Below are 14246 nucleotides of genomic sequence, written 5' to 3' on the forward strand. Positions count from 1 at the left end.
TGGTCTCTACAGAACAATGGTGGGGGAGGGGCCCTGGCATCGCCTGCCCCAAACAGGAAGCGCTGCATGAGCTTCAAAGAACTGGCAGGGCCAAGGGGCTGAGTGGCTGGAGCCTGTGCCAGGACCGGCGGCTGCCTGAAGAGATGCCTGCCAGCCTCGGGATGCCCAGCCTGCAGTGGGGGTGGGGCTGCAGTGTCAAGGGCAGCTGGGTCTCGGCCGAGGACGCTTTGCACCCTCGGTGCAGCAGCCTCTGACCTGGAAGCAGGCTGAGGGAAGAGCGCTCGCACTCGAGGCTGCTTCCCGGCTCTGCCGCCACCCGCCCGCGGGACTGCAGGTTCTTTCCCAGACCACAGTGGGTCTGGCCCTCCAACAAGTACCCGTGAGGGGCAGGGCTGGCACTAAGCCTGCCGCCCACTCCCTGCCTCCTGCTCCCAGCTGCACTGCTCAGAGCCTTTTCCTCTCCACTTCCTGTTCACACAGGGGGGGGCGGGAAGTGGAGGGAGGAAGTTGGGGGGAGGCGTGTAGGGGGGACCCATTGAATAAAAGGAATTAACCGTTTCCCTCCTCTGACCTCTGGGAATTTCCGCCTGTGAAAGTGTCTCGAAGAATCTGCAGAGTTGAGGGAGTGAGGAGGAGGTGTGCCCCTCTTGGCCCCCTCCCCTGCCCCCTCTCCCGGTGTTAGTGGTGGGGCCAGATAACTCCCTCTGGGCCCCATAACCTTTTGTTTCCCTGGCGCCAGGGGGGCAGCGCCGGGGGCAGCGCCAAGGGCAGGCTGGAGCCTGGTGGGACCCTCCCAACCAATGGGGTTAGGGTGTCCGGCCTGCGACGCGAGTTGGGCGCAGCGGGGCAGGAGGGGGCTGAGCAGAAACTGCTGGGAGTCGGTGGTCCCTGGGGAATGAACTAAATCCCGGGCTGTCCGGGCTCTGAGCCCTGCGCCCTCCCTGCCAGGGTTGGCTTTGGCCAGGAGAAGGGCGGTGGGCAGTCGGCCGAGCCTCAGACGTGGGGCGGGCACACCCTCGGGGGCCACTCCCCCTGGGGCAGAGGAAAGTAGTTGGTGGGTTAGGGAAGCCAGTAGACAGCGCCCCCTAGTGCCCACTGCTGACTCAGCCAGGCGCCCCCCGCAGCCCCTCCCCCAAGGGCCCTCTCAAGGGCGGGCCTCAGGAAGCACCTGCTCCCCAGGACCAGTGGCCGCCCTGCATCTCCCCCAGGTGGCTTCCTTGTTTACAGGCCTCCTGCCCTGATCCCAGCGTCACTGACTGTGGCCACTCCTCCTATTTCCAGTGACCGCTCCAGAAGCAGCTCATTCATCTTGGCCCCTGCCCACGCAGCTGCTCCCCCACCCCGGCCACCCCCGGTCCTCCCCCCAGGCTTAGGGCCAAGGCCCCGAGGGCCTTCTCTCTTCCCTCCACTCCAGGCCTTGCTTGGTTTCCAGGGATCTAAGAGCCGTGGCTTCCCGTTGCCCTGACTCAACGGAACCCCATTCTGCCTGTGCCAAAGATTGGGGCCTTTTTCCAGGAAAGAGGAAGCAGCCTAGGACCAGATGGGCAGGCTTAAGACAGGACAGAAGGGGCAGGGGTGTCCCAGGCTGTCTTAGCCAAGTCTTCTGGGAGGAGGGAGCAGTAGGGCAGCCTTTGCTTAACTAACATGTTATTAGGCACACATTATACGCAAAAACAGAAGCCTCAAGCTGTTCCAAGTAAGCAAGTGACCATGACAGTGGTAGGCCAAGATTTCCCTAGTAGACAGTGGGGAGCAGTACCCTGAGCCCTGGACTGGGCACGTCTAGGTGTGAGGGGAGCCTTAGGCCACATGGAGAAGAAGGGAGCAGGAGGCCCCCCAAATCTTCCTGGGATACTGGAAAGGGAACAGGATTAGGATGGGACCCTACCCCACTTTGTTTCCACTCTTGCTTCAAGGGGAAGATGGGGAGTCTGAGGCTCATCAAAGATGGACAGCTTCTGGCCCTACCCCTTGGCAGGGGCCATGAACAAACCCTGTTGTTCTACTGGTTGGGGAAGAATCAGCAGGACAAGATTCTCCCAGAACTGCAGAGGATAAATATCTTGGGAGAGGATTAGGGTGCACCGGCAAGAGAGAGAAGCCTGCCATCATTAGCCAGGTGACTTGACCCGAGCCTGATTCCAGGAACACTCACTAGTTATTTTGTCTCAGTCTGGGCAGCTGACCGACCACACCCATAAAGCTGGACAGTGGACTGTGAACACCAGTCCATGGAGCAAAGGGTGCTCAGCTGTCACAGGAAGGCCCTGCTTCAGGACTTCCTAGGGCTTAGGCTCAAGCCACAACTAAAGAAGTATAAATTGTTGGGGGGGGATGGGTAGGTCATAGGAGCTACATGGGGAGAAAACATATCTGCCAAATGCTATGGATGGCAGCAGCGGCAGTCTCACCTCCATGGTGGACCTCTGCATTACGGTTAAGGGACTTCCCTGGTGGTCCAGTGGTTAAGACTCCATGAAAAAATGAAACAAACAACAACAACAACAACCTGTTATGATTAAATGCCAAATAGTCATAAGGCAGTATCGAAATTGGGCAGAAGTTGAGAAGGCAGGGTTCCAGGCTGGTGAAGAGATAGGCAAGCAAAATCTAGCATGTGTAAGCCAGTGGAGGGAGGAAGAATGAGGGGCTTAGATTTATGATTAGGCAGTGAGATTAGAAGAAAACTCCTGGGACAACCAGGGAGGGAACAGACCAAGGAAGCACTAGTGGAGAGAGTGACTTGAGAAGTCAGCGCCCCCAGCTGCCCGGGTGTGGAGAGTTCTGTGGGGAGCAGCACCATCTGCTGGTCAAAGGGAAGAACAGACCCTGCTCCTAGACTTGGGAGTGCTGTGCTTAGTCACTCAGTTGAGACTCTGCAACCTCAAGGTGTGTAGCCAGGCTCCTCTGTCCATGGATTCTCCAGGCAAGAATACTGGAGTGGGTTGCCATGCCCTCCTCCAGGGGATCTTCCCAATCCAGGGATCGAACCCAGGTTTCCCGCATTGCAAGCAGATTTTTTACCATCTGAGCCAGCAGGGAAGCCCATGAATACTAGAGTGGGTAGCCTATCCTTTCTCCAGGAGATCTTCCTGATGTAGGAATTGAACTGGGCTCTCCTGCATTGCAGGTGGATTCTTTACCAGCTGAGTTACCAGGGAAGCCCAGACTTGGGAGGGTAGGCCTTAAAGCCCAACCCAAGCTTGGAGTCAGAAAGAACAGAGTGAAGACAAAGAATCAAAAAATCATCCTGTCACATCTCCAGGAGGAGCAAGGGCCAAGGCTTGAAAGTAAGCAGGGCCTTGGCAGCTTCCTGTGGCACCCCAGCCCCTCTTGGAGATCACTCACACAGCACTCTCCCCAGCATCAATACAAAGGCACCAACTCCAGAGTATCAGGGCAATGTAGACAGTTTAATGCTCTCCACCTCATCACCATCTCCCACTGTCCTCCAGGAGGCTCTCTGCCCCAGGGCACCCCTCACACTGGAGCCCCAGACAGTGTGTGCACAAGAGCAGGCCCACCATCAGCCCCACCTCTCACCCCAACCCACGCCCAGGGCTTGGGGGGCTTGTCTTTTCACCTGTGGGACCGAGAGGCAGACAGAAGAGAGCGCTTCTGAGAGAGACGAGCCACAGCAAAAAGGAAGGCTAGGATAGGAGGTAATGCTCCAGAAGGAGAACAGGTGTGTGGAGAGCGAAAAGGAAAGGAGCTGTTAGACGCAGCGGTATAGTGATGGGGTCAGAATTCTGACTTCTCCAGGCTATGGCCCTCTACTGGGAAGCAGGCTTATGGCCTGGGCAAAACAGCAGCTCTAAGGCAGCTCTGAAGACCAGCACAGGCAGCCGGCAGAAAGCATCAGCTGATACCTGAGGGCCACAGGGATAGCTGCACTCCCCCCACCACCGGCCCAGCCCAGCAGCCTCCAGGAGACTGAGCACAGATGATGCTGTGGCTTTCCCAAGGGACAGCCCCCCAACTGCCTCTGCCTGCCTTTCGGGGTTGACATCTTCCTACAACCAACTGAGGTGCTCCTCCTCATAGCGCTGGGGGTCGATGAAGGGCCGGTCAATAGAGCGGATCATCAGCTCCCCACAGTATACGCACTCAGCGGCCACAAGTTCATCCAGGTCAGCCTTGAGCTGTTCCCGGCTGGGCCCCCCAGCAGCAGCGCCCCCCTCAGCCTCCTTAGCCCGGGCAGAGCCCTTGGCAGGGGGTGGAGCAGCCCCCAGCTTTCGTTGCAGCTCCTCGAGCCGGGCCTGCTTGTAGGCCGGCAGGCCGGGCCGCACGGCCTGCAGCAGGCAGTCAGCATGGAACATGTGGCCACAGAGGAAGAGGTAAAAGGGGCGGTTGAGCAGGGGGAAGTCGCAGGTAGCACATTTGTCCTGGGGCTCCACGGTACCATAGCGGCCCCGCAGCTCCTGCAGGTCTCTCCGGATGCGCTGGGCACTGGCTGTGGCCTCTTCCATCTCTCGCTGTAGCTCTTGGATGTGGTGGTTGTAGGCCTTCAGTGAGCTGCAGATGGCCTCCTTGAAGTGGTCAATGGTGACAAAGTCAGGAAAGAAAGGCAGCACGTCTTCAATCTTGAGCAGGGGGCAGCTGGCCAGGCAGGCCATGGCCGTCTGCACATCTTCCTCCTCCTGCACCACGTGCCGTGCAATCTTCAGCCACAGCTTCTTGCGCAGCTCCTCGTCTTCCTCAGGCAGGTCAGCACACTGCTTGGCCAGGTCCACGTCAACCTGTGGGGAAGCTGAGAGTGTTAGGGTCAAGTCCCCTCCCCACTCAGGGCAGAGTCTGTGGGAAAGACAGATGCCTGAGAGAATGGATGCCCAGCACTCCTGGCAACAAGATCGGGCTTCTGGGAGCTGAAATAGGGGCTACTGAAACAGGAAGGAACCTGAAACAGGAAGGCCTGTCAGTAATGGGCCTGTCCCTGTCAGAGCTACGCAAATGCTACTTATTGATGGTGGGCCTGCAATATTAGTGAAGTTAAAAATCACCTGGGCAAATACCCAAAATACAGATTTTAGGGCCCTCATCCAGACATTCTGATTCAGTAAGTCTTGGATTCAAACCCAGGAATTTAATTTTTTTCTTTTGACTGCAATGCATGGCTGGCAAGATCTTAGTTCCCTGACCAGGGATTGAATCTGCGCCCTTGGCAGTGAAAATGTACAGTCCTAACCACTGGACCACCAGGAAATTCCCTCAAATTTTAAATAGCACTTTATACAATCCTAAGGTGATAATTCATGATCTGAGCAATGCAACTCAGCACCTTCCCATTCTGCAATTGTGGCTAGCACGTATGTAGAACTTACCTGTGAGGGAAGTGCTTATTATATTATCCCCATTTTGCAGTGGAATAACCTGAGGCAAAAAGAGGTTCAGAAACCAGTCTGAGGTCACACAGCTTAGTACGAGGCAGAACCAGAATTCAAACCCTGACTTCTGAGTCGTGTTCTTCACCTCTATACAACACCTCCTCTGCGAGAGAGGCCAGCACCCCTTAGCCACGGTCCCACCCCCCCAACTAGAAAGCATGTCATGCTTTCTAGTCCTCTCTCCCAGACGGGGTCAAGGATCACCGGCTCACCTGCAGGGCCAAGTCCACAGCCTCCTCATACAGCTCCAGGACCTTGTAGACGTGGACACAAGCACGGTGGTGGCCATGCTCAGCACAGAGCCGCAGCGCATACTTGAGATCATAGTGCACACGGTGCGGGCTGGCCCCGGCCTGCTCCAGGTAGGCCAGCAGTGAGGCCGGCTGGCCCCGGGCATAGAGCGACAGCAGGTAATTGTGAATGGCCTGCTCGGTCTCGCCTAGCACGTTCACGCAGAACTCCATGTAGCGGATGGCTTGGCTCACCTGCTGGGCCTCGCCACCTTGGCTATAGTTCACCAGGGCAGGGATGAGCTGCCGGGCATCCAGCCGGCTGCCCATCTCAATCCAGGCATCCACCAGCTGGCGAGGGATGTGACGGATGAGGATGGGCGAGAACTTGTAGAAGAGCTGGGGGTCACGGTGGCGGGCCAGCACGGCCAAGGCCTCCTCGTAGGCCTCATGCTGGCAGTGGTAAGCCACCACGCGCTCGTAGTCCTGCATGATCACAGCGAAGTACACCATGTGTTCCGTGTCCCCGTGGCTGGCCAAGAGCTCATGGATGGAGGCCCGGCTGGCGAAAAGCCACTCCTTGTGGCGAGGGCTGCTGAGGAAGGAGCGGAAGCGCTCACGGGTTTCCCGGTAGAGGTTCAGGGCATCGGGGTCACCCTGCAGAGCCCCGAGCCGGCTCAAGTAGAGCTCCGTCAGCCAGGCGGTCAGCAGGGTTGCCTGGGTTCGTTCGGCAGGCTTCAAATTAGCCAGTTTTCGCTGCAGGAACTCGGCCAGCGCCTCCTCCTGTCGGGCCTCCAAGAACTTAAGGGCAATCTCTTCAAAGTAGCTCTGAGTCAGGGCATAGCAGCGGGCGCTCTCCAGGTAGCGACGCTGGCGGAAGCAGAAGTCGGCCTCCCGGGCCAGGACTGTGTCCAGGCAGTCAGGCCGCTCTCGACAATACTCCTTGGCCAGGTCGAAGCGGTTCATGTCTAGGTAGGTGCGCCAGACATCCCGTGCCTCCCGCTGTACGTGGTAGCGGAAGACAGCCCGCTCGGAGTGGGCCCACAGGTGGCCCGTGGAGGGGTCCTTCGCCATGTGCTTCAGCGGCCCGAACTTCTCCAGGAAGCGGTCCCGCAGCACCACCTGCCCCGTCAGCGTGCACACTGCCTCCACCCGGTCTGCCAGCAGCAGCAGGAAGTGGAACTGGGTCAGGACGATGGCCAGGGGCGGGCTGGCCCCGGGGCCCACCCCCTCTGGGTACTCCCAGACCCGCTCCTCACTCAGCAGGGAGTCCGGACGCCCGCAGTCCAACGATCCATACAACACGCCATCTCCCATCATCCAGGCGAAGGCCCGGGGCGCAGAGCGCAACTTGGGGGTGTAAAAGGCCAGCTCGCTGTAGCCCAGACTGCTGGGGAACTCACGGAATGGGGGTGGGTGGTCAGCGTAGGCAGCAAAGAGCCCCGAGAAACCCTGGGCCTCAGCTCCCTCCGCCACTCGGCCTATGAACTGGAAGAGGCGCTGCCTAGTGGTGGCGATGACAAAACCGCGCCCTTCAGGGCCCCGCTCAGCCTCAAGGGAGCACACAGGTGCTGGGCCCCCTTCTTCATTTAGCACGTACAATGGACGGAAGTAGAGATCTGGGGCAGGGCCAAAGAGCCCACCCTCGCTGGCCGAAAGCTCTGCTTCGAAGATCTGCCCTTGGGCGGTGCCGACCAGGATGGGGCCGGTGCTGCTCTCGGTGCCCAGGGCCTTATTCCAGCCCACACTCTCCACCAGCTGCCCCTTCCAGCGTGCCAGGGGCCGAACCTTCTGTCCATTACGATTCACATAGAGGACCTCAGTGCTGCTCAGAGCGATCAGCAGATGAGAGCCTGGAGGGGGGCAAAGCATGGCACCCTAGAGGATGCTGCCTTTCCCGCCCTCAGGTCCCACCCACCCTGGCAGTGACCCACCCTCAACAGTCCCCACCCTCAGAACTCTATCACCACTCACCAGTGGGGTCCAGGAACATCTTGTGAACTTTGGCATCATCCTTGCGCCCCAGCTCCATGTGGTTGGGTTCATTTGCTTTGCCCAAGTCAATGCTGTCAAGACAAGAGTCAGAGCATGACTCCAGAGGAGGGCAGAGCCTTTTTTTTAATCACAGACCTCTTTATGAAGAAGGCAATGGCACCCCACTCCAGTACTCTTGCCTGGAAAATCCCATGGATGGAGGAGCCTGGTTGGCTGCAGTCCATGGGGTCGCTAAGAGTCGGACACAACTGAGCGACTTCACTTTCATTTTTCACTTTCATGCATTGGAGAAGTAAATAGCAACCCACTCCAGTGTTCTTGCCTGGAGAATCCCAGGGATGGGGGAGCTTGGTGGGCTGCGTCTATGGGGTCACACAGAGTCAGACACAATTAAAGTGACTTAGCAGCAGCAGCAGACCTCTTTATAATCAGATGAAAGGCACAACCTTTCCTCCCTGAAATCTACACAGACACATAAAATTCTGAATACAATCCCAAGGGAACTCTGAAACACATATGGGGTCCTTCTTCAGAACCCTCAGCTCTGAGAATCCACTTCATTTTGAAAAGTCACTAAGCAGAAGTCTTTTGCCTCTGCTCAACATAACCCCAGTGCCTTCAAGAAGATGGGCAGGGACATCCCAGAATGCCGGGGTAAAAAGGGAACCACAAATAGTAGCTAATGGTTATTGAGCACTTTCTAGATACCCAGCACCATGCTAACAGCTTGAGCTAGGATGACCTCAATTAATCTTCACGGTAATCTTGAGGGGTATTTCCTTAAGGTTATTCCCTATTTAAGGTATTTCCCTTCTTAAAACCTTTTCAAATGATACGCATTCTAACCAAAGAAGCAATGTAAAATTGTATGAAGGGGAACTTCCCTGGTGGTCCAGTGGTTAAGAATCCACCTTGCAATGCAGGGAATGCGGGTTTGATCCCTGGTCAGCAAACTAAGATCCCACAAACCTCAGGGCAACTGAGCCTGAGACCCGCATTGAAGATCCCATGTGCCACAACTAAGACCCCACACAATCAAATTTAAAAACAAAAAGTATGTATGAAGAAAAAGTTAATGACTTTCCTTCCAAATTCCTGTTATTCCCAGCAGGAAAAACTGATATTAACATCTTTCTCCATGTTCACAACATAAAGTTATTTTATCACTGTTTTTATAAATTTATACCTTACTTTTTGCAATGATATTTCATGAACATTCCACTGGGTCAATAGATACAGCTCTCATTGTCTTAATAACTGCATAATATTTCCTTTTATGGCCAAATCATAACTTAATCATTTTCCTACTGATGGGCATTCAGCTTGGGTCTAGTTTTTCCTACCAGAAACATGGCTGCAGTCAACATCCTTGTATATGTACCTTTCAGACTGGTAGTTTTCTTTCTATTATTTGAATTCCCCAAAGTGGGACTGCCAGGAAATGTCACAGATATTTTAAAGTTTAACAGACATTACTTTTCCAAAAGGTGGTCGCAATTTATACTCTTTCCAGCAATATATGAGTCCATCTCTCTATCTTCACCAGCACCATACATTGCCATTTTAAACTCTTGCTAATCTTATAGGTTAAAAATAATAGTATCTTAGTTTTTTTTTTCTTTTTTTAAATTTTTGGCCATACCGCACAACATGAGGGATCTTAGTTCCCCAATCAGGGGTTGAACCCATGTCCCCTGCATTGGAAGCATAGAGCCTTAATCACCGGACCACCAGGGAAGTCCCTTACTGTTATTTTAATGTGCATTTCCCACAGGTTTAAACTATTTTCAGATGTTTACTGGAAATTTGGAGTTCCTCTTCTGTGAACTGCTTGTTTGTATTGCTTGCCTTTCCTCTTCTACTGAACTGTCTTTTTCTTATTAATTTCAAAGGGCTTTTTAAGGAACAGGACTGTAAATCTTTAAGTCATATATGGAAAAACATTATTTTCTCATCGTCTTTTGTCCTGACCTGCCTCATATGCTTTTCTATTTTTATTCTGTCATAACAGCAATTACTACATAGTCAAATCTATCTTTTCCTTTGTGGATGCTTGATTTTCTAGCTTGAGTAAGAAGGTCTCCCTTAAGCCCAAGGACATAGAAATTTATTAAATATTCTTTAATATTCACACTGCTTATTTTTTTATATATAATTATCCTACTTAGAATTCATTTTTGTGATACAGAGATTCAGCTCTGTTTCATCTCAGATGGTTATTCTGAATAGATAAAAAAATTTTGCTAACACCGTTTATCATGTATTATTTCTATTTACTTGAGATATTTCCAGTTTCATTGAGAGATTTTATTTCTACTTATAGTGAATTTATTTCAGGACTCTAGACAGTTCCACTTATCTACATGACTAACTTTGTGGGTTGGTACTGTTTATAAGGGGCTTCCTTGGTGGCTCAGTGGTAAAGAATTTGCCCACAATACAGGAGACAGAGGTTCAATCCCTAGGTCGAGAAAATCCCCTGGAGAAGGAAATAGCAACCTACTCTAGTATTTTCGCCTGGGAAATCTCATGGACAGAGAAGTCTGGTGGGCTACAGTCCATGGGGTCACAAAGAGTCGGACACAACTTGGTGACTAAACACACACACGGAGTCTGTAACAGATGAAGGGACATGTTCAGAGAGACCAGGTGACTTGCTCAAGATTCCATTGCTGTAAGTGGCAGAGCTGAGCTCTGAGTCCAGGTCTACTACACTACATCAGTTCTCTCTGCGAAAGGATAGGATATTTCCCCAAAACCCCAAATCACTGCCCAGAACAGAAGAAAGGCCTGGTCAGTCAACAGTTCCAAAATACCACCAATCCACTTCCTACACTCCTAAACCTTCTGCGTCTTCATTTACCGGAGTAGTGTATCCTTGCCGAGGCTCATGCAGAGCTGATTGCAGGAGACGACAAGACTGGTGATGCGCTCGGAAGGGGTAAAGTCAATGCGCTGCTTTGTGAAGATGGGTTCTTCCTTCTCTAGCTGGGCATTCACATATCCTAGGCAAGGAGCAAAGGAAAGGTTACCTATGAAACAGAGGAAGGGCAAGAAGAGGCAGATTGCTCCTCTCCACCTTCTAACATATTCCTACCCCAGGATGTTGGTTAGTGACACTTTAAATATCAATATATCAAGCACTTTACTAATCACCTCTACATTAGTCCTATGCTACATTATAGGTTCTGGGCTCTTCCCACACCTCTGAAAGCAGTAAGGGGTTGATTCTTTGAACCCTTGGGATGCTATTACACCACTATGTACCTGCTCCTGGTGGTAATGAGGGAAAGTTTGAGTGTTCTCCCTTATTAGTCTTTGGCCAAGCAATCCCAGCTCAACTAAAGTCTAGTTCCACTTTCTTCCCTCCTCCCTGCCCATGCAATAATGCTCTCAATGAGTCTCCAGAAGAATGAGGGCAGAGGGATCCCTGAGAAACCCTTCCAATCAGTTGGTTAACAAACTGCTGGTACTTTCTCTCTAGCCTTTACTTTCATTTCTCTATCACTACTCAAAATATTCCTGCACTTCAGATGCCTCTACCAACTCTGTACTACTTTCTACAAAAACTTCCCCTCACCATCCAGCTGCAAACAGCTCTACCAAAAGCTTAAGATACTTCATTTTCCCCTGTTCAGTGACAGAGTTCCCTCTAGGCTCACCCCTCCTTCTCCTACAACAGTCCCCTTTCACCAGTTCTTTACTCATTCTTTCTCTTACCTCCAGAAGGGGACTGATGGGAAAAACACTGAATCAGATGAAGCCTAAACCTATTGTCAGTTTTCCCAACTGCTGCCCTCTAAGCAAGTCACTTCCTTATCTGAGTCCCAGTTCCCTCTTAGAAGGACTCTAGTGGCATGGCCTAGATCACGCGGCTGTGCTTGCTGCTCTTTCAAACTTCGACCATCCACCGCCTGGAGGCCATAAGAACCTGAGGAGAACCAAGGGCCTAAATCCAGACAGCAGATCCAGGAGGTGAACCCGAGCTCCTGGAGCCACCCGCTCCGCTCCTCCCATGCAGATGCCAGGAGAGCCGAGAGGTGCAGCGGCGCCCTCACTTCCCTTACCCGAGTGGGGGATGCCCACGCTGGGGCAGCCGGGCTGCAAGACGGTCGAGCGGGACAGGGAGTCCTCGTATTCATCCAGGATAGACGCCATGGTGCCCGGCCTCTGGGTCCTCCGTCCCAGGGATTACAACAGGGCTCCCCCCAGGGATCCCCGTCTCCCCGGATTGGAAGCTGCGACTCCCCAGCCTCGACAGGAATCTGACAGATCCTGGCAATCGGCCACCGCCAACTCCTCCTCTTTAAAATCCTGAGAATCTTTTCACTCTCGCCTTATAGAGTGAGAAGATCGGAGAGCCCGCCTCCTTGAATTTGGCGCAGTCCTGCACCCAACTCACGCCCCCAAGAGAGCACCGGTTCCTCCTAGCCGATCTCAGGTGATCCCAACCTCCCCCGAGCAGCTCAGCTGACTCCCGCCCCTGGGACGCACGCCTATAACGTAACTTCCGGGTTCTCAGAGGCCCACGTTTGCTGGCGCAGGAACTTCGCGGAGCCGGCCCTTGGGAGGTGCGGTGAGGTCTGCGGTAGGCGGGGCCGGATCGTGGTAGGGGCGGAGTCGGGTGGTGGACGGGCGGGGCTATGGGCCTAGCTGGCGCTCCAGCGGAGGAGTGCTGCGTTCTCTGCTGGGGATAGTCCGAGCTGGTGGCGGTGGTTTAGTCATTAAACCATGTTCGACTCTTGCGACCCCATGGACTGTATGTACCCCGCCAGGCTCCTCTGTCCATGGGATTCTCCAGGCAAGGATACTGGAGTGGGTTGCCATTTCCTTCTCCAGGGGATCTTCCTGACCCAGGGATTGAACCCAGGTCTCCTGCACTTCAGGCAGTTTCTTTACCGATTGAGCTACCAAGGAAGCTCCTAGGTGGTGGACGGGTCCCGCTGAACACAAGCCCCACCCTCCTGGACTCTGCTGCAGTTCTAGACTTTGACACCAGGAGGCAACCCTGGCTTTCTCTGTCGCCTTCCCAGACCCGCCCAGCGCAATCCAGCCTCAGCCTCTGAGAAGGTCCCCAGCATTTTTCACGCCCAGGCTTCCCTCCCGCAGAAGACCACTCAACCTCTGGTCAGCTCCCGCTCGCACATTTAAAAATAGTCCATTGCCCTAGGTCCCCAGTGAAGGAAAAGACTACCCACTCCAGTACTCTTGCCTGGGGAATTCCATGGACAGAGGAGCCTGGAGGGCTGCAGTCCGTGAGGTCGCAAAGAGTCGGACACGACTAAGCGACTAACACACACAATTGGTGCCCAGGAGAACATTCCTTTCTTCAATCTAAATGCCATCTAAATCCTGCCTTCACACGCACAGGGAGGCAGTCCTGGCCTCTCTTCTGCCACGTCCAGGGAGCCACCAGTTTCCAGAAAGTGGCAGAGATGGTGGCTCGGCCAGCAGGAAGCTAGTCTCGTCTCTGGTTCGTAGTGGCTCCTCCGTGTTGAGCACTTACTCTCTTCCTGGACTTGAGTTAGGCGCTGGGGTCACAGAGATAAGTACAACAACCGTCCTGAAAGATCATAATCCAGAGGAGCTATGGGCCTATAAATAGGTAGTTAATGCTGATTGTGAGGTGAAAGTCGCTCTTGTCCTACTCTTTGTGACCCCGTGGACTGTAGCCTGTCAGTCTCCTCTGTCCAGGGAATTCTCCAGGCCAGAATACTTGAGTGGGTATAGCTGTTCCTTTCTCCAGGGGATCTTCCCAACCCAGGGATTAAACCCAGGTCTCCTGCATTGCAGGCAGATTCTTTATGGTCTGAGCCATCAGGGAAGCCCTAGTTAATGCTAAAAAAGTAGTTTATGATTTGTTCAGCAGCACACTCATTCCGCAAATGAGCATGCAAGTGCGGGCGCATGTACACACACACACACACACACACACACACTCTCTCTCTCTCTCTCTCTCTCTCTCTCTCTCTCTCTCTCTCTCTCTCTCTCTGTTCCTGGCTCTGGGGACACCACACAGAACAGAACAGAAAAAAGTTTGCCCTCTAGACGTGTACAAGGGACATGGCCACAGCGCTGTTGAAGCACAAATGCCTGAAAAGCCTGGCTGGAACAAGGGATGAGGGATATTGGGGGCGGATGGGGAGTCCAGAGCAATGAAACAGTGAGAGTTTGGGTGCAGCTGCTCTTGGTTTTCCCTCTTCCACCTGCCTGGGCAACCCAGAAAGAATCTGTTCCTTTCCTTGGGCTCATGGGCCTTGCTACCTTGCTAAAGTGGAAGACTCTATCTAGGCAGGGTTACCAATGTCCTGGCTTTAACCAACAGCCCTGCATTAATGACTAAGAGCGCCCTCTTTATTCTCAAAAACGTCCAGATGTGCACCGTACATAGTGCGGTTATGCTTCTCTTGCTAAACTTTCCTGGTAGGCGCAGAGGACTGGACCCTCATCAGCCCTCACCAAAGGTTCTCTGGGCCTGGAGTGTCGCTGACTGCTTCGCGGTCCAACATATTAAATAACTCCCCAGAGCTCCGGGCCGGCCTCTCCCACCTGAAACCTGCTGCCACGATGTGGCTATGCCACCAGGGGCGCTGAGCAGCAGATTAGGTCCCAGGAGGGAAGGTGCCCAAGGTACAAA

At 53.6% G+C, this 14246-nt stretch overlaps 1 protein-coding gene across 1 annotated transcript; it reads right to left on the bottom strand.

Moving 5' to 3' along the window:
- On the bottom strand, positions 3393-12410 carry VPS18 (VPS18, CORVET/HOPS core subunit). The gene is made up of 5 exons (XM_005685499.3): positions 11677-12410; positions 10473-10614; positions 7589-7680; positions 5597-7467; positions 3393-4739 (listed from the first exon to the last, which is right to left on the bottom strand). Exons 1-5 carry the CDS (start codon positions 11765-11767, stop codon positions 4014-4016), a joined length of 2922 nt encoding a protein of 973 aa, XP_005685556.1. The 5' UTR covers positions 11768-12410; the 3' UTR covers positions 3393-4013.

The sequence above is a fragment of the Capra hircus genome, chromosome 10 (assembly GCF_001704415.2).
Source record: "Capra hircus breed San Clemente chromosome 10, ASM170441v1, whole genome shotgun sequence".
NCBI lineage: Eukaryota > Metazoa > Chordata > Mammalia > Artiodactyla > Bovidae > Capra > Capra hircus.